This window comes from Branchiostoma lanceolatum, chromosome 4 (assembly GCF_035083965.1).
Source record: "Branchiostoma lanceolatum isolate klBraLanc5 chromosome 4, klBraLanc5.hap2, whole genome shotgun sequence".
Taxonomy (NCBI): domain Eukaryota; kingdom Metazoa; phylum Chordata; class Leptocardii; order Amphioxiformes; family Branchiostomatidae; genus Branchiostoma; species Branchiostoma lanceolatum.
In genome coordinates this window covers 16,182,483-16,208,063 of record NC_089725.1, presented here as the reverse complement: position 1 = coordinate 16,208,063, position 25,581 = coordinate 16,182,483, and the positions used below count along the sequence as shown (strand labels likewise).

The 25,581-nt window shown below is 38.4% G+C and overlaps 4 protein-coding genes across 5 annotated transcripts in view; 1 reads left to right on the top strand and 3 right to left on the bottom strand.

Annotated features, from left to right (window-relative positions):
• LOC136432899 (polypeptide N-acetylgalactosaminyltransferase 2-like) overlaps positions 1 to 603 on the bottom strand; it is a 37,441-nt gene extending 36,838 nt beyond the window's left edge. The window contains exon 1 of one of the 2 annotated variants that reach the window (XM_066424529.1): positions 284 to 603. In XM_066424529.1, the coding sequence (XP_066280626.1) occupies positions 284 to 373 (90 nt within the window). In that variant the 5' untranslated portion in view covers positions 374 to 603. The remainder of the gene's footprint in view (positions 1 to 283) is intronic. The other variant, XM_066424530.1, reaches the window with a different exon arrangement.
• A 1,182-nt stretch (positions 604 to 1,785) lies between these two features.
• Positions 1,786 to 7,457, bottom strand: LOC136432900 (zinc transporter ZIP9-like). Its single transcript, XM_066424531.1, has 7 exons — positions 7,198 to 7,457; positions 6,204 to 6,309; positions 5,822 to 6,031; positions 5,191 to 5,268; positions 4,701 to 4,786; positions 4,423 to 4,557; positions 1,786 to 3,705 (listed from the first exon to the last, which is right to left on the bottom strand). The coding sequence occupies exons 1-7, from the start codon at positions 7,309 to 7,311 to the stop codon at positions 3,463 to 3,465; spliced, it is 972 nt and encodes a 323-aa protein (XP_066280628.1). The 5' UTR covers positions 7,312 to 7,457; the 3' UTR covers positions 1,786 to 3,462.
• A 167-nt stretch (positions 7,458 to 7,624) lies between these two features.
• Positions 7,625 to 10,930, top strand: LOC136432902 (enhancer of rudimentary homolog). The gene is made up of 4 exons (XM_066424532.1): positions 7,625 to 7,758; positions 8,495 to 8,582; positions 8,802 to 8,922; positions 9,486 to 10,930. Exons 1-4 carry the CDS (start codon positions 7,756 to 7,758, stop codon positions 9,589 to 9,591), a joined length of 318 nt encoding a protein of 105 aa, XP_066280629.1. The 5' UTR covers positions 7,625 to 7,755; the 3' UTR covers positions 9,592 to 10,930.
• Positions 10,293 to 25,360, bottom strand: LOC136432897 (guanylate-binding protein 1-like). Its single transcript, XM_066424527.1, has 14 exons — positions 24,484 to 25,360; positions 23,512 to 23,642; positions 21,870 to 21,990; positions 20,835 to 21,006; positions 19,684 to 19,945; positions 19,377 to 19,531; positions 18,621 to 18,685; positions 17,950 to 18,107; positions 15,562 to 15,730; positions 14,033 to 14,219; positions 13,601 to 13,759; positions 13,317 to 13,412; positions 12,682 to 12,808; positions 10,293 to 12,516 (listed from the first exon to the last, which is right to left on the bottom strand). The coding sequence occupies exons 1-14, from the start codon at positions 24,813 to 24,815 to the stop codon at positions 12,443 to 12,445; spliced, it is 2,208 nt and encodes a 735-aa protein (XP_066280624.1). The 5' UTR covers positions 24,816 to 25,360; the 3' UTR covers positions 10,293 to 12,442.
• Positions 25,361 to 25,581: the final 221 nt, after the last annotated feature.

Below are 25,581 nucleotides of genomic sequence, written 5' to 3'. Positions count from 1 at the left end.
TGGATTCACTAACAAATCTTAGGTCATTGGCCCTGGATTATGATAGTTAATAAATCAGGCATAAAGATTAACCAGGTCTTTCAGACATGGATGTGAGGAGAGCAGTGGCAGACCTTGAATATGGGCGGGTCACAGCGGTGCCTGGCCTCGTCACCATGCCCTTATTCCGTACCCAAACTTCATTCGATGGGGTTACGTTTATGTACGGTCTTTGCATCACAATCAGATAACAGAGAGACTAGGCTAGGTATGTCACAAATCTGTAAGACTATGCCGTACTCACGTTGTTCTTGGAGTAGCGATACATATAGTATCCCACCCCGGATATCCACAGCACCGCGATCGTCAACAGGATCTTCGTGTTTCGTCTCATGGTCGACCTCGACCGCCCCCTTTCCTCGGTAAAATATAAAAATGTTGGCAGAAGTATTCAAGCACTATGAGTTGAGGTAAAAGACGCATTTACCGGCGTCCCTCGGACGCCACATTCTTGGAAAACAAACGACGAATCTTAATCCAGAGGGAAGAAATCTGGAGGCGTGAGGTGAAGCAGCGAGCAGCTGGTGGATGATGTGTAAACCGGATGTATTCACCAGCAACCGGAAACCGCAAGGTTAGGTGGGTATATGACATTTAACCTACCTGATTACTCCTGTGATGTCAGTAGTCGGGAAAATATAGAAAATAAGTCGATTATCTATCTACACGATTACTAGTGTGCTGCTGAATGATTTTCGTTATATGTTTAAGGATATGACCGAGATATTCAGAGTGGATGCACAGCCATGGAAGTGTATGCATGCACATCAATTATCAAATTATGATCATCAATGGAAATGAAGAGAAATATGAAAATTGATAGTGGCAAGTATAATCATGTTAATCTCCAGGTCCAAGTAGCTCTCTGAAGCAAACATTTACAATATTATTAAATATAACATTGCCACCATCTCCAGATATTTTCTTCTCCAACTACTTTCTATATTGTAGTTCCCAAAAATATGAATAAAGATTTTCTGCTGCATCAAATCATGTCTTTATAGATTTAGATTAACATCTGAGCTAATTTTCACTCATAAGATCTGTTATGTACTTCATATAAATGAAGCAGGTGTCATAACATAAGTATGCTGTCTGCCAATCATTATTTGAATATCAGCAAATCTTACAGCATAGTTTTTAATATGGCATTTTGTTTTGTTTATTAAAGCTTAATTCAAGACACTTGATGGTTATCACAGCATAGAAATATCCAAAAACAATATTGAGTTAAACGTTAAAAGTAACTGAAACACCGATAGGGACTGCAATACTAGTAATGCAGAGCTACACCCCTATGTTCTAACATCCCCCAACTCTAACCCTAATCCCAACTCTAACACTAATAGGGGTAGGGGCATTGGAACATAGGGATGTCAGGACATAGGGGTATGAACATAGAGTTGTCCCCAAATAGCAGTGGATGCACCAATCATGTTATGCAGATAGGCTCTGTGGCAAAGCAGAAAGTTGCCTTGTGGCCTGCCCAAGTGACCGGGGTAAGTGACCGGTCTCCTAGAGGAGGCCAATTAGCCCCTGGCACTGAGAGATTTGTGTAACACAGAGAACTTCAAACTGATATGACTTAATTCCTTGACCTGAGGAAGTTGTATCAGTTGTTCTGAATTCCTTACAAAGTGTCAGTTGCACACGTATTCCTCCTCTATTCTCTACTTCCACTTCATCAGCATGATTAACTGTAACATTACACGTAGGTCTTAAATTGAAGCACCCATACCACTGCTGTTTCATTGTCTCCACAGCTTTAATAATGATACCACCATAGAATATTGCTATATCAAAGTGTTCCAACTTATTCGCTGCCTGCTCTTTCAACAACAAATCAATCCATTTGACCTGGTGTAGAACACATTTACACTTCACCAACATTAAAAGTATGACACAACTCATTCAGGATTATAGTAATTACATGTACATATTTACCATATATACACATACTGTACACCTTTAGTCTTTACACAGTTACATATATGGCTGCATCATCCCACTTTTCCCATTAGATAGAAAGTAGAATATGACATCTCGGACAAATCTCAGCAATGAATCTATTTTCAGCTCACTTAACTCATAGTGGTATTAATAGAGAGGAACAGTTTCTAAAGAAAAGTGAGATACCTTGATCAGGCTCAAGTAAAGAATTACCAGCAAGTATAACAGAATTGTGTTGCTGATTGATTTGATTTGTGTTAGTTTGTAAAGTTATTCATGCAAATAAAGTCACTGAAAATAGATTCAAGAGTGAGAAGATAAAACTGTGCACCAACAAAATGTCTTATCAATACAAATTACTTTCAGATTTGGTGCAATTTGCACCAAATATGAAAGTAATTTGTATTGACTTTATTACGTGATATGTCCAAGTCATGCATGCACATGTGTTACATATGCATCATTGAACTACTGCAAAGCTACTAATCATGGATTTCACCCACCCAAGATTCAAAATTGCATATCCTTAGAAATGACCCAAATTACAATACATCTTTTATCTGCCCTGTATTCAAATTCACTTCATCACCCCTCATAGGCTTATATTTAAGTAGGTTCCACCAGAGGCTTGACCATTTGGTTCTGTTGTCCAAGTCAAGACAATATCAATGACGAGTCTTGTGATTAAGGCAATTCAGTCTCAAGTTTTTCGATCCAGAAAAGATCCCACTTATATCTTAACAACATATTCATCAGTGATGTAAGCAAGTGTGCAAAATACTGGTATAAAATGCTACAACTCTTTACAGTATATATTCCAGAAAACTGACTTTGGTCATTTCAGTGGGAGAATGTACAGATCTATGCAGCAGGAATAGCAATTTTAAGAATTCTTTTCTATTCATCATTTATAAACTTCATTTTAGTAGTAGCACAAGTGAAACATCCTGCAAATGTATGAGGCATCCACAAATCTGTACTGGATCAAAAAGCATGACTCAAGCATTTTTTTTCAAAACCTCTTTGACAACAACACAAACAAGATTTCTTCATTGGCAGAGGAATGAATTACTAGTACATACTAGATGCACAGCCCTTCTGTTGGACAGAAAATGTTGTAACAAATTTTGTGAAGCAGGTAGCCTCTACATAGCAATGAAGACAAATCTAGGACATTTTACATTTATTAGCTGTACACATGGAACTTCTGCATGTTAGATAAAATTGAAAACAAACCATCATGAAAAATCAAAGATTGACTACAGAACTGATAAGGACCAATAAAACATATTGTGTGTTACATGTTGGCAACAGCTTTGTTAGTAGTTACCAGCAAAACATTGAGAAGTTACCAAAAATTGCCAAGTCCTGTGATGCATGGAATACAGGTCAATGGAAATAGGTTACTTCTGGAATTGTGCTTGATAGTACACATCTGGAATCTTATGTAGCAGCTTATCAGGTTAAGTACCATTAGTGCTTGTGACCGACTGAGAGGAGAAGAGGGAACAAAGCACCCGTGACAAATGCAACAAGTTCCAGTTTACTGAAGCCATGATGGTGCCCTCCATCGCCACCCCCCTCCCCACCAGCCTGTGTTCCCATGCTCTGTATCTCAGGCAAGACGTGTACTGTGGCCACATACAGAAATGTGCCGGCTGAAAACAGCATGGTGATTCCTGTTGCATTCACTGATGATAGAGCCTCTTTGCCACTCTGTGGAAAGAAAAATACTTTTTATCATCTCACTTCAACTACATGTGTAAGTATACAAATTTGTCATGTTCACGCAATTCACAAATAATATCAACAATAGTATATAAACATATGCTATACCACTTGGAACTTAACTGATTTGAATGCTTATCAATATGATTATATAGTCTTCTCATTAAAAATGTATAATACTTTTGAGTTCATAATTTTTGAAGAAAAGTATACCATAACATTTCCCTCATACATTTCTGGAATTCAATTCTACTGTAAAACATTGAGAAAAACACACATTGTATTTGTGACCATACAATTTGCATCAATAGATGGTATGTTATACCGAAGGGCAGTTATACCGGCTATACAGATACAGATTAAAGTGTCCCATACATCTTGATCAGATGCGTTGGGGTGGCGCCCATCTCCATTTCTGTAGCCCTTGGGCCACACAAGTGCAAGTCACTACAGCAGGGGGCTGGTCCGCTGGTAGTGATGTGTGTTTAACTTCCATACTCTTTCCCAAATGCTGAGTGCTAAGCAGAGAAAGCAGTATGTACCATTTTTAGAGTCTTTGGTATGACCCGGCCGGGGTTCGAACTCACGACCTACCGTATGCAAGGCGAACACTCTACCCATTAGGCCATTGCACCGGCTACTTATTGTTGATGGTACATACAAGCAAACTGATCTGAGAGTCAACAAGACATAGGTATGACTCACCTGGCCAAGTCCAAAGTATGTGATGATAGTCATTAGTGGAGCAGCTAAGGAGAAGATTAACAGGTGTTTTCTTATTCTGTTCCTGTCAAAGCCCTCGTGCATGAGAAAGGACACCAGGCCAAACGCTGCAGGAGCCTGGAACAGACATCACATACTGTTATTAACATGTATTGTGTTATAGTTGTTGCAACGATTTCATCACAAACATTGTAAGATCCCCTTGCTGTACAATCAAAAAGTAGCAAAATTTGTACTTAACAAAAGACCGTAGAACTCACCTTGTGCAACATGATTGCAATAAAAACTATCAACTCTACGTCAGCCCTGGCTGTAGATGCTGCAGCGCCCAGTGCTACACCATCAGCTGCAAAACACAGGAAACATGTTATCTCTGTTAGTAATTCAGTTATTCACTTTATCTATAGCCTTTCAAGTCTTTTGAAACTTTTTTACTATCACACAGGATCCTCATGATTTGTTGTACATATGTGTGTAATGACACTTGTACAAATGTGGTATATATGCAAGTTACTTGTTTCTGTTTGTCAGTAAAATTCTAGTCATCAACACAGTTCAACAGAGCCCTCTATCTGAGCTGTCCATAATGCAAGGACAGCAACAAGTAGACAGATGACATCATCCAACATTGTGGAGTTGGCAAGTTTCAGAAACATTTTTTTACAAGCCTTTTAAAAGTCTAAGCCAAGAAGGACAATGTAGCAATAGTCTGTTGAGAGGTAAAAGAAAAGAGCAGTGATACAAACTTACCTGCAGCATGGACAACAAGGCCTAATGTAGCAGTTATTTTGTTTCTATTCTGCTTTGTAGGTGTGCTACCTTCTGGATCTGTTGAAAAAAGGGACATCACATGTCAGGAGTCACATGTCAGATTTACACATTGTCATAGGTGCTATAGGCCTTGTTTGGTTTGCAATATTTTAGGATAAGAACAGGATAAGAAAGTATGCTGTACATTTTTGAAACATTGAAAGTAAGACTTCAATCTTAATCAGAGCAACACTGACTTTGTTCAGTGATAATTTGCTGTCTGCAGAACAAATGATTTCTGTCAGATTAGCTGTTCTTTTGAAAGACATTACTTTTCATCTATTTACTCATTTATTGGTTCAGCATGCACACTTTGTTACATGAACATGGGAGAACTTTTGGAACTGAGAGCTAGACTTGTGCTCCTCATCTGAGAAACTATGACTATAAGGCATGTAAAGTAAAAGTAACTTACCAGTATCAGGCTCCAGAGGTTGCCGGGAAAATGGTAGAAACTAGGTCGCAAACTGTACTCCCTGGCCAGCTAACTCCTCTGGTATGTTATCTGTCTATTTGGTGAATTTCTACTATTTTTCCAGCGACCTGTGGAGCCTGATAGAGGCTAACTTACCAGGAGTATGGGAGTGCCCATGTGCCCCTCCAATCTGATCCACTAGCAACATGAAGACAAAGCCCAGCACCAGGGACACTCCAATGTACTGGTGAAGCTCTCCATGCTCATCATGGTGCTCATGCATGTGGAAGTGGAAGTCCTTTGATGTGTTCACAACCTTAACTGCACGGGGTCCAACACTTTCAATCATCTTAGCATGGTGTTTCTCTGTGACAGAAGGCACAGTACATTGTTAAGTATTTTGGTTTATAACTTTCCATCATATATACTACCATATATATATACATGAAAGGAAATAAACTATTGGACTTTTCTAGAATCTTGGTAGTGGTACCCAGTTATCAAACAAAAAGACCTGGAATATATTGACTGCATTTACCAGTCTGGGCAGAGTAGAGAGAATGGACACCCTCTGGAATGATGACAGCTAATGCAGTACCCACCAGGAGCCCAGCTCCCATCACAGTCACAAGCTTTAGTCTTTGCTGTAACAAATCAAATACATGCATTTCAGTTAGTAAAATTCATGTAAGGCCATACAGATTGAATTAATGTAAGGCCAATAGCCCATATTGATTTGATTGTATGAATGGAATCCCGTGGGCATCTCTAATTGATGTGAGCATCCGAGAAAAAAGTTGGACCAAAAAAGTTGCCTTCACTATGAACTAGAAGCTGTCAGAAAGGTTGAACGATTGACTGAACACACAGAACAATGTGAATATGGTATGAAGAATAATCTTTACTTTTTCACATCTTCTTCTTTGACTTTGGAACTCTTTGCTCATTAGACAGTAGCATACATTTTCCTTTTTTTTTCTTCTGAAATTACGGCATATATATCTGCTCATTTTGCAGCTCCTGTCCAGGATTTACAGTATGGTTGCAGTTGTTTTGGGGAAGATGGGCAAAATTTTGTGCTCTTGTGGATGTCATCCTTGTAATCAAAGTCAGTGTGGCCTAACCTTACTGTTGTTAGCCAATTCTAAAAACAAACAAATAGTTTGGGGTCCTTACAGCATTTGAAATCAAGTTAACTAGCTTGCTTAGAGTAACTTTCAAACAGTTGGCAAGCCATCTGTGCATTGTCTCCACTCTCCAATGAATATATTGAAATCATGATTAAGGAAGCCAAGGAGAAAAATATTCCTTGATTAACATATGGATGAACGCATTCTTGAACATGACTCTGTGCGTCTTGACTTCTTCTTCTTGTAATTATGTGCCCTGACAGCCAAAACACACGGCAAGGGTAGCAGAACAGATATCATTCCAATGAATATTAATCTGCCCCAAAACGTTAGCTTTATACGGAGGAATAATTTGGTGAAAAGGATACTTTTTCACTGTCAAACTGTAAACTCAAATCTCACCTCAGACAACGATATGGCAAGTGGTATGGAGCCTGCCACGTAACAACCTACTAACATCGCAAGGGACAGCAGCGTGATTCCCCAAACATCTCCGATCCACATATCCATGGCCATACTACAGGACTCGCTAGATCTTCTTAAAAGCGTTAATAAATCCCTAGAGCTCTCTAAGTCAAAATAATCGGTCTAATCATGACACTTCTTCCCTGTGTCGAATCTTGACGCCTCTACGACAACCAGGTTTCCCAGACTGCATCATTCTAGGACAAAGGTGAAAGGTTAGCAAATAAACAAGAATATTTTTGATAAACGGTTAAAATGTCTTAACTATATCATAGATGAATAATATAATTCATTGACATAATGTTTTCTTTGTCATCTAGCTGTCAGAAATCCGGTAAAGGGCGAATAGTGCTCATATCAAATCAAAGTTCGTAACCTTTGCCCCCTGAGGACGCCATAGTATGTGATTTTCATCGACAGTTTGGAGACATCTATGGTCCTTTCTCCAGGTTTTCCGTAAATTGAGGAGACATTTGGCTGTCTGCTTCGATAGGAATGGTAAGGAAGATCCTTTTGGAATACAGTAGTAGATGGTTGGGTTTTTAAAGACTGTGTGTAGAATGCACGAGCCCCGCCACATGCACCAAACTGCACCTCCCTTCTTTTACTTGTTGTCCGCGGGTGGGCGGTATACGCGGTATGGGTGGGCGGGTGATTGTTTGCCGGGAATCGTTGACTCTGTCAAATTATTTGTGCGTCTATTTTCTCGATCTTGTTCGAGGAATACTAACGTTTTAGTAAAACTCGCAAGCTTTCAAATGTCTATGATTAGCATCTGTGAAATACTTGGTGCCCAAGAAATTATGTGATTATGTTAAATACTGTATTATTCAATTTTAACATCTTCAGCCATGTGTGCAATAACATGAATTATGAATGATATTCATTCATTATAATACCATTGGAAGGTAGAGACATTATGGTGTCTGCTGTGTGTACGCAAGTGTTATATATAAGAAATACAACTTTTTGAATACAATTAAAATGAATTTGCATACTCGCATTGCCTCAATTCAAGCCCAAATACCACCAGGAGTTTAAATCGAATTGAAACCTCCTTGCAAATACATTAAGTTACTTATATAATGCAAGGAGGCATTTTTGAAGCTACCATATCATAACAATAATTTATATTTTCTGCTATCTTGACACCTGACTGATATGTTGATTAACCAGTACTAGTAGTTACATCGCTTTTGAGTCAGTTCTTCTGATCCTTTTTTGTTTACCACAGGCCCACACTATCTTGTTGGTCCAGCCAACTGGCAGGCCAGAGTCCAGAACATACTCAGACTATGAAACAGTGACAGAGTGTATGGAGGGTAAGTACTGTATGATTACAGGACAAACATATGTCATTACGTGACAACGTGATAAATATGTTACGTCTTCCTGTCATTGCCTTTCTGAAGATGCCATGTATTAAGTAATTTCAAGTGATATTACATTATTTATGACCAGTGTTTTGTTGCTGTGCTGTTCACATTTATGTAAATAAATCCATCATAACCTTGATATCTTTGGTACCTTACCTGTGCCAGGTGTGTGTAAGATATTTGAGGAACACCTGAAGAGGGTAAACCCCACCAGCCCCTCCATCACCTATGACATCAGTCAACTGTTTGACTTCATCGACCAGCTAGCAGACCTCAGCTGTCTTGTGTGAGTGCTGATAGCAAACTTTTGAATATAACAGAAGGGCTCAAAATACCCACCTGCGATCTTACAATGATGGGGGGGGGGAGTAGTTGCATTAGTCTCCTTTAGAGACTCCACACTATTTGTAGCAGGTCTTATTTGCAGTATATACCTTTAGTTTGGGATGTTGTCTTTCCTCACGTAAGGTAAAGCAGTCATTCTGAACTGAGGTGAAGCATGATGCTTTTTCAAGTGGCTTTGTCACAGTGATATCTTGTGTCTCTCTTTCTGATTATTTTTCATGCATGTAGGCCTAAAATCTGGTCGAAACCTCGTGTTTTCATCCTTGATTTTTTGTTCCTTTACTGAGACATGCTTCTGTATCTTTTGTAGCATGAAGTCAGAGACAGTATATTAAAGCTAACATGTTTTGAGTCTGTTTCCTATTGTGGGAATTATCTGTTGTCTGTGGTTCTTTTAAAGTTTTATGAAAAGGCCAGATGATGTTGATGATATCTTTCCTGGCCTAAAGTGTTCTGTCTAAATTCAAATTTCAACTTCTTATATATTCTTACATTGCCCGATAGGTTTCAAAAATCAACAAACACCTATGCACCTCACGACAAAGACTGGATCAAAGAAAAGATCTACATCTTACTGAGAAAACAGGCAGAACAGGCAAGGATGGACTGACACTGAAGTCATCTTCCCAGGACATTTTATCTTTCATACAAGTTGGATTTCTGAAGGAAACAGTGATGTTAATCACCAGACTTGGGAAGGCGTGAACAAAATAATATTACCAATACAACACTTAGTTTTGTTACTCAGGTTATATTACAGTTACTTTATGTCTTCAGCCCCTAGAATTGTGTAAGGTACTGTGAGTTGGTCTATATCTCCTAAATGTTTTACAATATTTTGGAGTTATAGCAGCGTGAGCTTTAAATGATTTAAAGAGTCCGCAGTATGTAGTCAATCAGGAGGCATCCTTTATAGGTTTTTTTTCAGGTCGTGGCCTGATAAGCAATATTACAATTATACAAGGGAGACCCGAGACAGCAAGTGGAATTGATGTACTATATTATTATCTATACCATGGGGATAAAGTCATGGATGCTCCAACAGAAAGTAGTCAAGTAGTGTACCAACTTATTATTCCAACTATATCAATGGCAATCTACTTTTGAAGTACTGAAATCATTTAACTGTGGAGAGACGTCTAGGCATGGTTACAAATTCCGTTGGTGTTGGCCTTACAGTTACATTGGTAAAAAAATCAGTTTAGACCAGAGGCCTTTTACTTCTAGTTTATTGTTACTCTAGTTTGTACTAGAGGATGTTTGTATCACATTTTATGGTTGTAGAAGATAGAAAGTCAACTGAGAAAGAGAGAACTTCATTGAACCTGAGGTGTCTCTATGTCCTTTTATTTTAAAACTGGAATAATAGGAATAGTGATTAATGATTGAAACAAGGTTACTGACATCCAGAACGTTGTTGCCATTTTGTTGGTATGGAGGAATTCAACATGTGATATATATAGGCTTATGGGGTTTTGTGTAAGATAAGGTACAATGTAGAGAAACTGTTAGTGATAAGTTTGCTCTCTACTTGATGACAGATACATTCAGTTTCATTGTCAACCATGTAATCAGAGAGTAGGACTAAGACATGTAAGCCTTTATACGTATACATGGTTCAGTAGGTCTGTGGAATGAATGATTTTTATGTTGATGATTGGTTGTCTAAATTATGCAAAAAATTGCTAACATATCTGTGTTACACTGATTCTTTGTGCCTGGTTCCAGTCATAAACAGATTCATTTGTTGCAGAGGTGGTTTTGGAGTATTGCTGATACTTAACTTGTATTTGTTCATGTAGCCTTTGTTGGCAGTTCAGTTTACAAAACATATATAGTAACCTTATATTCACAATGTTATTCAAAGGGACATTTATGTGCAGCAAGCAGGTTTGTAGTTTTTTTTAAATATTGTTCATTAAAATGTATGAAGTAGATGATAAACAAAATGTGTATGACTCCACTCAGTCAAATTGTATTTTATTACACAACATATCAGTCACAAACCATCAGCAGCTACCACAAGGCATGATATTATTTACTGTAACTATAGCAAAATCACAGCAGTCAAAAACAACTTTTGGTAAGTCATAAATGGATGACAAATTCATGTGTTCTTTTTAGGACCTCCCTGTCATCACTAGTGCATTACATCATTTTGTAAACTGCTTGAAACAGCTTTCTTACATACACAGCAAGTACACTTTGAAACATTACATACGAGGGGTGATCAATAAGTCCTCGGCCTCACCCAGAAATAAGGTCCACAACTCAAATTTTGGTGCATGATTATGTAGTTTGACATCTTTTAGCAATATCCACCAAATTTCAAATTATTGTTGCCAATACTTTTTAGTCGATGTCCATTTGAAAACTATTAGATAAGTGACGAGAAAAACAAGGGTACACTGTGGTTAGAGCTGTGTGGGTCGAGTTCTTCATGCCATTTTGAATTGGCATAAAATCTTCGAAGACATTGTCAAAATGTTTGATAAAGATTCCCTTCTTATTTCAACCAAAAAGAAGTGGGTATCTGACTTTCAGCAGAGCAAGTCGGCCCACACACCTTAAGTCACAGCTCAATTGTCCATGTTTTTATCCTTTTACCTCACCTAATGTTACTGAGTGTCGTCTGTAAAGTAATGATCAGAATGATTTGAAGTTTGGTGGATATTGCTAAAAGATGTCATACTACATAATTATGCCCCAAAACTTGAGTTGTGCACCTTATTTCTGGGTGAGGCCGAGGACCTATTGATCACCCCTTGTACACTCCAAAGAGCTCTGAATTAGAAACATCAAAGAAACTATCACACAGTTTGGTATTTAAACTAAGTAAGATGACAACTCACCAAGCTGTGACATACAATAACTACATCAGGGCTCGAAATTCATTTTTGGAAATAGGTGCACTACATAAAATGAAGTTGAATGTCAGTAAAACATAATCACAGTTTCAATTTGTAATTTCATAGCTAACTTCAGAATGTCAAACAAGTAATACATCAAATTAAGTACCACAAAAGGTTACATTGCTTTTTCTAATACTTACATTTCAAGAATATTCTGTATACTAGTGTATAATAGTACCTTTACCCTATACCGTACAAAAATGTCTAGGTGCACTGGTGCACCCACAGTCAAAAATTAGGTGCACAGTTCCAATTTTGGGTGCACACAGGTGCACATGCACTCACTATTTCGAGCCCTGTACATGTATATAAGTAATCGAAAGAAATGCTGTAATTTGCTTTTTTAGGTAACATCACTCCAGCGAGAACAATTACTCTTTTTTATTCTGCATGAGTTGCATCCTATTTTACCACTGCAAATTATGGAAGAGTTGAATTTTTCAATAGTTCCATTGCAGCATTGCTACACGTACTAGCAATAGCATTAAAACTTGTCCCCAAAAAACATCCCAAGTTTGATGACATTGGGTATCAGAAACATGGTGACTTTTACATCATTTTGCACTTGTCTTTAATATCAGAAGTAACAGCAACCACCTTCTTGGTCACGATGTCCATCAGAGCTGTAAGATAGTAACATACCATCAGTTCCTGGACTTTACCTATGAGATTGATAGAACAAACACAAATGTACCAACAAGATTCTATATACATGTAGACATTGATACAAGTGTGATGTTATCTTGTGGAAGATATGGGACCATCTAACCAGTACATTTTGTACTTACAAGGAGGAGGAGTCTTTGGTCTCAGTTTATCAATCATGTCCCTCATCTGTCTGTTCTCCTCTTCGTGTTTCTCCTGCATATTCTTCATCATGTCCTGCATCTGGGATAACTGCTTCTCCTGGAAGTCCTGTGTGTGACATGAAAGTTGATTCATACAGTTTCACAAGAGGGCAACAAGTATTTCAAACTATCATACCAGAATTGCTTTTGCCATGGCAAAGGTAGGCTGTTTTGTTTACTGTTGCATGATTTTGAAGACTTCATTTCATACAGTTGCAATGTATTGTTTTCTGCATGACACATTATGATGTACCTAAAAGTATGACTTTTACCTGGATGATTCCTTTCTCTATAGCATGTGAACATAAATTGTTGTCACCCACTAATCAGACCATGCCAACTAAGTTCCATGAATGACAACCTGAAGACAAAAACCTACAGTGAGAGCACAAGAGAAGGCAAGCTGGGCTAGAAAAACAAGATGCCTAGATTTTGAAAATGATAAAAAATATTTGTACATCTTCTGAAAAAGCTGTAAGAACCATACAATTATAGGTATAGGAACATGGTGAAAATGTGTGTATAAAAAGTGCAGGTCATTACCTAATTAGGACCTGGCAAATGCTTTTACTGACCCTTGCCATTTCTGCTTGCTTTTCCATATGTGCATTCTGCAGGTCTTGGATCTTCTGTTCCTGCAGTGCTTGTCGTTCCTCTGCATCTTGCTCCACCTGTGGTTCACCAGATTGAATGGATTGCAGTTGCATTGGAAAATGATGGTATATAGCATCTTGATATATGGCTTTTGGGTAACTTGATCAATGGTTGATCTATGTGCTCAGAAAACACCAATAAAGAGTCAATTACTCTATTGCAGATAAAGTTACTCAATTACAAATTTTGCTTTTTTCACATGTACCTTTTCCATCTGTTCTTTGTGCTGCTGATTCATTTTCTCCAGATTGTCCTGGTGGGTCTTCTGCATGTCCTGTGCCTGGTTGTACAGCTGCTGCACCTCCTGGGCTTTTTCCTTAGCCTCAAGTGCTGCATTGTGTGCCTTCTGCTGTTCCTCCATCAGCTGGAGGAATGTAAAAAAAGATATTTAACTAATCTGAAGTGTACTGAGGTATGTCATGTACAGTATAGTGTTGTTCAGAATGTGTTTTGCTTTTCTGCTATAGATATTTATTGAAGAACATACAGAAAGGCAACTAAAATGTTCATCAGTGTGACCTCAATTGCACATTGCAAAAATTGAAACCATTAGTCACACTTAAAAAAAGATTATAACGATTCAGGTATGTGCAGTCATAAGATATTATTTGACTGGTTTTTGTTGTGTACAAATTACCTTCTTTTGGTATCCCTTAATCTTCTTCAATTGATTCTTTAGTTCCTCAAAGTCTTTGGTCATCTCTTGCAGAACGGCCCACTTCTCTGGACCACGAGCCTGCTCGTTGTACTGCTCGTGTGCACTAGCCAGCTCTCCCATCAGCTGCTGGAAGTCATAGTCTAATGGAGGCAACTCTACACGCTTCCTACAAGGGGAAATATTAAATCACTAAAATGATGCAATTTGTTATACATTAGAATAGTTGATTATGAATATGACAATGTATTCTACATCCTTTCTTAGAGGCTGTGACAGACATCATTTCCTTTCCCAATACTAAGGGTGGAGTAGGACTTGCACAGTATCACATGAAGTGAGCATAATGGAGGATCTCAAAGGACCAGGTGAGTACTGTTCATACAATAACTGAATTGGAAGTTAGTAACGTTGGGTAACATAAATTCGGGATTTTTCCGATAATGGTTGACTGAAATCAATCTAGCAGAACAATAAACCATCCTTTTTTTCTATTATTCTGTCAGTATCATGTACTATCTTTGCACTAATCATATATATGGTAGATTTTGTCTCTAGTCGTGCTGACACCATAATATTTCAACTTGAAACTACCGTCCGCCGCACGCACAATGACGGTGCTGTCTGACAGGGGTGAACATTAATTCGGGAGAGAAGATTCGTCTTGAATATCTTACAGCTAATTACATTTTATACAGCAGCTATTCATTCCATCCTTGGCTTGAGGAGAGTGCTATGGATATAGACGTGTCCAAGTAAAAAAAATACACGAAAAAACGGCCGTACCGCACACATCAGGCCTCCGGGAACAACCCGTGTGTTGAGTCGGTAGAACGCTACTCAAAGTTCACCCCCACCGTCATGGAAATTTGTACATTATTCATTGGGGTGTTAGCTGGATGCCGTAGAAATGGTAATACTACTATGTCCATGTGTTTCTGCTTGTGCTAAGAGCAAACTTTGAGGAAAATATCGCCATCAGTCCACTATCACACACAACATTTGGACAAAAAAGTGTTCCTCGCAAACGTTTGTCGTCTGCCAAATAGCAGGATTCTGGGTAACGAATATGGCAGCGGGAAAATTCACTGTAGTGCCGTAGCCATTGGTTGTAGCAACAAAGAGGCGTTTTGATGATTAATCACACTTAGAGTCCAGTTGTAGGTTAGCAAAAGAGATGCTGATAAGTTGTATTGTAAATAATTGTGTTGAGCAGGAAGCGGATGTGACATTTGTCTTATAAACCAGCGAACAACTATGTGGTATAGTTCTCCCACGAAGCCCTCAAACTGTGACAATAAGGGACGGAGAGTTTTTGACGTAGCCAACTTCTAATGCATGGTTATCGAAGCTTTTCAGACAGTGTTCTGAATACGTTAGTCTGTCAAGTTTGCATTTCTAGTGGTATTACTGTTGTTGCATCTAGCACATATCCCTAAATACCACGTTTTTGAAAAATCCCGAATTTAAGTACCCCGCGAATTTATGTTACCCAACGTTATAGTTACTACCTTATTGGCTGAAATAAGCTTTTGAAAAGCTCCTGGCAGAAGATCCTGGAGCGTCCTTTGTTCTCCTGGATGAAGTGAAAAAGCTCTCCACCAGTGACAACGAACCCTTCCTGCCTCCAGTTGGTGCCGTCATCTCCCTTATAGTCAACTGTACTCTCCTCTCTCTGGACTGCAGGTAGAAAAGAATTGCTGCGAATTATTCACAAAAATTCTAATTTCTGAGTCCATTCCAAGTCACCAAGAGGGTTTTATAATAATATTTGTAATAATTTTGAAAAATTTCTAATAAAAGAATATCTGACTGACAATAGTTCACATTTTTTCTAAAAGATTGAATATAAGAATATGAATCTATTTGAATTCAATTAGATAATTTAGAAATATTTTGAAAGTAACTGCAAAAAAATCTCTTTATTTAGAATAATTTCTAAACATCTATGTGATTCTTTTAGAGTCCATTCCAAGTCACCACAAGGGTTTTTAAAGGATATTTGTAATTAGTTTGAATAAATTTGAATACAAGAATATCTAAGTTACAATGATTCTAAATTTTTCAAAAAAATTCAATATAAAATTTGAATTTTTTCAAATCCAATTACATGCTTTAGAAACATTTTGAAAGAGACTGCACAAAAATATCTTTATTTAGAATAATTTGCAAATATCTATGTGATTCTTCTAAATTTAGAGATATAGAGAAATATAGACAAAGCTTTCTAAATAGTGGATTAGGGTAATTGCCCCCATAGAATTAGGTGCTAATCCAGCCCTATCGTCTGCCTCTGTGTATTTTTAGATGTCACTGCTGGACACTGTTAGGTCCTTTGTGCAAGCCATCTATGCACGGTGCCCAAGCATAATTCGCAAATATGTGTGAATTGCTTTCTTCACAGAAAATGTTACAAATAATTGTAAAAAAATGGTAGAATGCTGTAACCATTATTTAGAAACTATTAGAAATATCATATTCCACATCATTAATATTTCCAAAGTTTTACACAACTGGGCAAATAATTATAAAGTTGAAATGACATTCGCAATATTTCCACAGTATGAAATCTCCTAGACGAATAATTACAAAGAATTAAAAACAGTTGTAAATTATGACAATAACAACCCTTGCGGTGACTCGGAATGGACTCTACTTTTAGAAATATTTACAAAAAATGGTAGAAAAGGGTTAACAATGGTAGAATGGTGATTGCCCTCATAAAAGAAGGTGCTAATCTGGTATTCTCTAAGCAGAGGCTTCGATCGAGAGGGGTAGTTTTGTCCGGGATTTTTTACGTCCCTCTCCAGAATACTAATCTGGCCCTTCTGTCTGCTTTTGTACATCTTTAGATTTCACTGCAGGACACTGCTTGGTCCTTTGTGGAAAGCACTCTTCCCTATACTTCGCAAGGATGTATTTAAAAATACTGACCTATTTAAAAAGATGTTACAACTAATGGTAAAAAATGGTAAGAAATGGTAGAAAATTGTGAATAATGGTAGAATACTGTTAGCATAATTTAGAAACTATTGTAAATATCATATTCTACATCATGAATATTTCTAAAGTTTTAGAAAACTTAAGAAATATTTCTAAAGTTGAAATCACATTCAAAATATTTCAAAAGTATCAAATCTCGTACACAATTAATTACAATACAATTACGTGTAAATTGAAAATATTTCTAAATTATGACAATAACAACCCTTGCGGTGACTCGGAATGGGAGGGCCCTAACATAACATGCTTTTTCACGTGCTCGAACTCACGGTACTCCATTGCTAGTTACCAGAGAGTGGTCAGGTTTTGATGAATGAATTTTGAAAACATTCATCTAAAGAACATACTTGGATAAAAAATGCGGCAAATGCCTAGACAGCAGTGTACAGAAAGTGCGAAATGGAACAAAATGGAACTACAGAAAGTGCGAAATGGAAAAAAATGAAACTACAGAAAGTGCGAAATGGAGGAAAAAATGGAATTACAGAAAGTGTGAAATGGAACGAAATGTGGAAAAAATGTGCTTCAAATGTTAACAAAAAGAGTCCTCTCCTCCTACATGATGTACCCTGGAAGCCCAGAGTACACGTGGGCTTAGCAACTTGCCCCGTAAAAGTGAGACCATCTGGTCAACTGACTTACTGTAAGTCATGTCATTGTGAAGGGTGAAAAACAAGTATTTAAATTGTTGAAATTTATACAGCACCAATGTAGAGATGATCGACCAAGATCACATTTTAAAACCTTTTATGTTAGGTTTATGTCCAACTTTTACTTCTAACGTTAGGTGTCAATTGACTCTTACCAAAAATGTCACAAATAGAAATGAGCTAGCATTACATAGTATTCAGCTTTTGTTCTAGCCAGATGCAGCAGAAAAGTTAAAATGTGTCTACCCAAGCGTTTTTGCATTTCGACCACCACAGTCTTGTTTTCGTTGCCTTGATCTCCTGAGCTGATACCGAGATGGCCGACCTTCTCCAGCAGCATGTCTGTGACCACCTCGAGCACCCGGTGATGGAGGTCCATAAGAGATGGTTGGTCATTGGAATTCCTACATAGAAAAATCAAGATAGATATATCATATAATGGTAGAGTGAGCAAAACATTTTGAATCAAGTGGCCTAGAAAGAAAAATAGAATAAACAAAAAACAAAAGTCCATTGGACACAAATTTCCTGTAAAGTTATTATGGTGTTTGCAGTGTGGGCTAAGATGTTTGATACCCTCTCTGAAAGGAATAACAATTTCTTAAGTTAAACCTGTTCCTTTTATATCTAGGTAGTTGTTTATCATTACACTTGGCAGTAACCAAGGCAGTGTAGCATTCTCTGTATGAAGTATGAAAGAAATCAGGCAAAAGTTGAAATGTGCTGATTTTTGTTTTAAGTGCTCATCTTAGGATATGTTAAAAAGTTATTTAACATGTTTTCCAATTCAACTAGGCAAGTAGGTTGAAGAACCCATGTTTTTTCTCTCAAAAGTTGAGTTCAAGCACTTATTTACATGTTTAATTTGTTGAACCATTTGATAAGATTATACTTAAATCATTGAAACCTTTCCTCACATTCCATTTTCTGCAGTTTCCTCTAATGGGGCCTTCCCATTGAAGGTGGCTCCTGCAACAACATCCTACAGAATAGAATAAGGTCAATGTGTGTAGCTCATTTTTTAACGCCATGGCTATTAACAGGAACATCCTCTCAATAGTAAAAATTTCTTACTGACAGGATGCCCAGGAATTATAGTTTGAATCACTTTGCCCATGATGACTTATTGATTTGGTCTAGTGCTGACATGTTTGCCTCGTGAGCAGTATATCGTAGGTTCATACTGGAGTGGAATCATTCTTTTTTTATTTTCTACTTTTTTCCTCAATTAGTCTTATTTTTGCGCCATCTTATAGGACCCTCAAGGTTAGGGTTATACAATGGGTTCGGGTTGGCAAAGTGCAAAATGAAGTCTTATTGACTATCCTGTCAATAGCCTTCTTGTCAACAGGAGCATCCTGTCAATAGCCTTGGCCTTTTTCGAATGCATCAGATTCATGATGAATTAATTGAAAAAGCTTATAACAACTTAAGATGACACCTACTAACATACCGTTTGGATTCTATGTACAGGCCCAATTTATGGCCCCTTAAGGTCATGTCAAAATATGTTAGAGCTACAGAGTATCTAGAATCACATGGATTGGACCCTTAGTCATGTGACTTTATACTTTATGGTATTCTGATCAATTATCTTGGATCCATCACAATTTTATTTTTTCATTTTCATTTTTTGTTCATACAAATAGTAAAGTTAAAGTTACAGATCTCACCTGCATCTGCTGCTTGTACTCCACAACCACCTCCTCAATGGCCCTGCTCCGCATGAGCTGTATGGTGTTCTTCCAGGTGTTGTCCAGTGCAGGAATGGCCTTAGGGTCATTGACCGCTGCTATGTACTGCTTGGCCATGATGCTGAGGGCCACACCTGAGAGAAAATTTCATCCATGATTGATAAGTCTCTGACTCATCAAACAGCCAAGGCTTTTGTAAGGATCATGCTAAGCCGAGTGCACCAATAAAAGGTACATAGAATCTACAACTATGTTTTATGAAAAAGTGTTCGTTCTCCCCTCTTACCATTGACAGTAGAGCCCTTGTCATAGCCCTTCTTGGCATGGGACAACTGCAGCAGTCTCTCAATGAGGTTCTCCACACCCTTATTAAAGTTAGGATTCAATGCTTTGGTGTGGTCAGCAATGTTGTTCATGACATCTGCCTTCTCAGAGGGCCGCTCCAAGATGGCACACTCCACCGATGAGAAGAATGTTAGGATGGCCCGTCCCACTTTGTCACTGGTTGACTCATCAAAGTCCTCATCCTCATCCTCTCGCCCAAGGACCTAAGTGTAAATTGATTATTAAAGATAATCCGCAACACTGTAATATGACTGATACATGACTTCAAGTTTCTCTCACTTAGTGTGTCTATGACAAATTCAAACAAAGCTGTTTTTCAATGAGTTAATATCTCATTAGTTATATTGAACTTCCATCACTCTTTGGAAACAATTACAGTATTGTGCACTATATGGTGGGAGGGAATTTGCATTAGATACTATTATTTCGGATGGTGAAGTAAACCCCGATGGCCCTGTGTATGGGGAACTTCAGACACATTAGCCTCAGGCATCAAACCTCTGCACCTGAAAGAACACACTTTGGAGAAGAGTAGAGGTGGTTTGCTTTGCTGAGAATGCAAGGCATGGCAAGGCCACAATGCACTACTAGTTATAGAAAAAGTGCCATGCTTCATTGTCAGTCTCATGTCTGCCATTAACTTACTTACTAACATTAAGCCATGTTGATTTGATTATATGGATCATCCTCTGAGAACCCCAAAACTGATGCAAGCGTGCAAATAAAAAAAAGTCTGGAAAAAAAAAAGTTGCCTTCATTATGAAATCTAACACGTTACGTGTTCAGGAAGGATGAACAAAACTGAATACACAGAGTATAGTATACCGAATAATAGATTCTTCATTTTTGTTCTTTCGAATCTTCTTCTTTGACTTTGGAATTGACTTTGGCATTCTACAACATTAGTACCTGTTTTCCGAAATATTTTTTTTCAATTTACAGCCTATATTTTCTAATTTTGCAGCTGCTTTGTATGATTTACAGTATGGCCGAAAAAAAATTTTGTGTGGAAACGGACGAAAATTGATGCACGCTTGGATGTCATCCATATAATCAAATCAACATGGCCTTAGTATCTTAAACATGCCTTACCCTAGTCTTTAAGTACTCTGTAGGACTTATTTCCTTGTCATTCTTGTCAGTAGGCTTCAGAGATACATCACGCAGCAACCACATGAAGTCTGGGAAGAACTGACTATATGCTGACATCTTTGTCTTCTCTCCTTTCTTAACTGAGATCCCTTTAGCCAGCTTAATGAAGCACCTGATGAAATTTTTTTATAAGAAAATGGTCATTGTTGGAGCTATCGAGGTGATGAAAAATTTACCACTGTAGTTAGAAAAAGGTGTATTACAAATCATCTTTTCAACAGCAGACACTGATGAATAGAAGGCCATACCGATCTAATTTCTTGTTTTAAGATTTTCCTTCATTTTTTTTCTGATTTGCAAAAAAAAAAATCATTCTGGGCACATATCAACCCCAAAATGTTCATATTCAAGTATCAACAGTTGAGGAAAGTCCTTGTCTTTCTGTTTGTTCAAGTTGTTGATTGAATTGAATATCTTTAACTGCACGCTGTTATTTAAAATTTTGTTCCATGGATTTAGTCAATTTTTGACATGTATTCAAAGTTTCTGCGCAGGACAGTGCAAAACTGGCAATCTACCATAGAATGCCTGTCTTTATCTTAATTTTACTTGCTTGCTCCATTTGCTGCAAAAATCGAAGTAATTGATTGATGTAGCGTACCCTGTTGTCTAGAATAAAGTACGCCCTTTTTAAACTTTTCAAAATCCAAGTCTGGGTGCATACTTTATTTGAGGTTATTGCCCGGACAGATGGGAAGAGAAGACCTCAAATCATCCATGAACCCAGTGAAACACTGGCACTAGTTTGGGACAGCACTGGAAAATCCATAAAAATAAATGTTTAGGCAAGAAGATGATACAGTATTTTGATAATGAATAGTAAGAATGTTAATAATAGATAGTATGCGTACTGGTCTGCATACTTGCCGCATACTTTATTTGAGAAAATATGGTAATGGAAAGGTTGTTGTCATGATATTACAGGCATGCATTGTGTTAATCCAAGGAGGTTCTATCCTTGATTAATCCACTCACTGCATCTTCTCCAGGTCTCCCTTGTATGGCACATTAAGGGAGTTGTAGATGAGGAGGGAGGACATCAGGATGGTCATCACCAGGATACGGGCATCCTGGTCTGCACTGGCTCCGGCCGCATCTGAAGTTTGAAGTGAATAGTACAGTCTGTCTGCAGTAGGCATATTTTTTTCTAGATTCTTTGACATGAGTAATCAGGACATTTTTTCCTGTAGTACTTTCTATTAAGTATCTTTATCACTATTTGCTGTGTTACACAATTTATTATATTCCCCTTCCAGTGGGAAGGGGGATATACTGTTTTTGCTTGCCTGTTCTTCTTCTTCTTTCTTCTGCCAAAAACCAAGTAGATGTGAGATGGTAGCTCTACTAATGGTATTACAGAAAGTTATATGTACCTTATGTTACATGGTGCGGATGTTATATTTGAGATTTAGGTACCTATAGGAAAGGTGAATACACCTGACAATAAATTATGCTAATGCGGACCTAATTTGCATAATCTATGCATTAACTTGTATTTCCCTTACCGTTAAAGCTGCAGATGTCATATTTGAGATGTAGGTACCCTTAGGGAAGGTGAACACACCTGGCCATGAATTATGCTAATGAGGGCCTCATTTGCATAATTTATGCAGAAACTTTTATTTCCCTCACCGTAAAAGCTGCAGATGTCATAGTTGAGATGTAGGTACCTTTAGGAAAGGTGATCACAGCTGACCATGAATTATGCTAATGAGGACCTCATTTGCATAATTTATTCATAAACTTGTATTTCTCTTACCGTAAAAGCTGTGGATGTCATCTTTAAGATGTAGGTACCATTAGGAAAGGTGAATGCACCTGGCCATAAAATATGCTAATGATGACCTCATTTGCATAATTTATGCAGAAACTTGTATTCCCCTTACCGTTAAAGCTGCAGATGTCATATTTAAGATGTAGGTACCTTTAGGAAAGGTGAACACACCTGGCCATGAATTATGCTAATGAGGACCTTATTTGCATAATTTATGCATAAACTTGTATTTCCCTTACTGTAAAAGCTGCGGATGTCATCTTAAAGATGTAGGTACATTTTGGAAAGGTGAAAGCACCTGGACATAAATTATGCTAATGAGGACCTCATTTACATAAATTATGCAGAAACTTGTATTTCCCTTACCGTAAAAGCTGCAGATGTCATATTTGAGATGTAGGTACTTTTAGGAAAGGTGAACACATCTGGCCATGAATTATGCTAATGAGGACCTTATTTGCATAATTTATGCATAAACTCGTATTTTCCTTACCGTAAAAGCTACGGATGTCATATATGAGATGTAGCTACCATTAGGAAAGGTCAGAGAACCTGGCCATAAATTATGCTAATGAGGGCCTCGTTTGCATAATTTATGCAGAAACTTCATACTACCCTTACAGTCAATGCTAAGGATGTCATATTTGAGGTGTAGGTAATGGGAGGGGAATATCCTGCATTTTCCCGAAAATGTTGCCATTCTAGTTTCTTGATGAATTCTACATTTTGCTATACAAATTAGGTTGAATGCCATCTGAATTAGGGTTGGCCTACCCTTAACTATATGCATGTAGTACAGAGCAAATGTAATACTCTAAGCTAGCTTTAAGCTTTCCCACCCACCTATGCCTTCTGTGTCCAGCAGCACGATGGTGAAGTCCTTCCCCCGCAGCACCTTGGTGCCCATCCAGATACCGAATGTCTTGGGGTCCATACGATGGCCCAGCTCAAAGGCATCAGCAGTGCCCAGTAACCTATAACACCATGAGAGAATGATTTATGTTCCAGTTGTGCCATCTTCATTCACCTTGATTTTTATGTCCAAACTCGTATGGTAAAAGGAAAGATTTTATTTTTGGCCTCCTAGCAGTTTCCTTTGGAACTGCAATTGCTTGCTTCTTTTGTTCTACCTTTCTGGACATGATATTGATTTTTCGTCGTCAGCAACTTGATAGGAAATCCCACCCACATAGCCATACTTTAAATGTTGTGTTGTATTCAAGCAACTTTTCCATCAGGCATTGATGCAGTCACAAAGACAAAATTGCTGAAGCAACATAACTCTAGGATTGACTGATGCAGGTATGCAAAAAGGAAGGTGCTTTAAAAACGACAGAAACAGGATTTATTTTACCACCTTCGTTTTACGAATACAAAGAAAATGTGTGTGTACTAAACCTTCTTCCTTGCCATTGGAAGATATAGAAACCCAGAGGGCTTCTACGGGTTTCTGTCATTATCTTCCAGCGCTACCTTTCTCGGGTAGCCAGGTGACGAGAATCTAAAGATCTAGCGACTAAACGTCATGTTAGCTGACTACGAAATCTATAAAGTAAACAATACTACCTGTAGTGACAGAGACCGTGTAGGAAAAATCAATTTAAAACTCTTGTGGCCTAACCCCATAAGCAAAATACGATTTTTGGTGCCCACAAGCCTCTCAACACTGAGACGGTTATACTGAAAGTGATAAACGACATCACTTGTCATCCGTACTTACGCTGTCAAAGCAGTGCTGTTGAAAGGACAACACCACAAATGCACTAAATGATAACGCATTTTTTAACATTTTTTATATCGGTAAGAAAGCCATACCTGGAGAGGATGTAACTTTTACCGCTCCGACATGGCCCACAGATGGCGAGCGGGCTCACGGGCTCCTCGATCCCCTCTAGCAGGTCCAAGGCCTCGGGAACAACCTGCAGGGTTTCCCGTCGTTCGCCCTGCACCTTCTCGACTCTACCGGTGGACGCATTGTACTTCAAATCGTTGGGCAGAATCAGCGGGATGGACGAGCCCTGGATGGCCTGCCCACCTGCCCTCGGCTTCAGTGCCTCGATTTTGAACCCGTGCTTGGAATGTGAGGCCAACATATTACCTTCCTGGCCACCCAAAGCCAAGCTCGCCATATTCTCTGTCACAGCCATACTCTCAGACTGAGGGTAGCTCTCTTATGGTCAAAGCTTCTTAATACCAGCTTCTGGTAATTCCCGTCTTTTGTCGGTTGGAGGTTTGTCGGGACTTTCCAATGTTCTCCTTGCAACCAAGGGTCATAGTGGGGGGTTTCCAGTATAACCCTCCCCCATGGCATAATTCGATAATTCTATTTTCCTCTGTCCCATAGCTATACTTTTACCTCACGTTGTCAAATCCACAGAATTTTGTCCACGAAACAGAACTTTTCCCGTTAGCGTCAATCCGTCAGCGTGAGTACAGTGTCAATACTTAGCTTCGCGGATACCCCTTTTGCACCCTTACCGCAGTCTATGAAAGTGAAAGGGGAAGCAACATTGCGATTTTGAAAGTGACGTCAGTTCATTGGCACGCTTCGGTCGTCTAGTGTTTTGGTCTTGCGTTCACTGGGTCATAGGGGAAAAGGGGTCATTATAATTACTTTGGGTTGCGAGGAAAACTAGACTTCATCTTGACATGCTAAAATCGATGATTTTCATCAGTATACGTCATGAGAGGGCAAAGCTCACTGGTTCACAAGGCTGTTGAGAAATGACGAAAATCCACTGCGTCATTCAATGCGGTGGTTTTATGTTCGCGGCTTTTGTTCTGTCTTCTATTGTCTAAGCGCTATATTGTACAGTATTACGTATTACGACGTGTTTGGGGCACCCGGTTTATACGGGCAAAGACGCGCGAAATACTATTACGTACAAGGTTCACTGATTGAACACCATGATA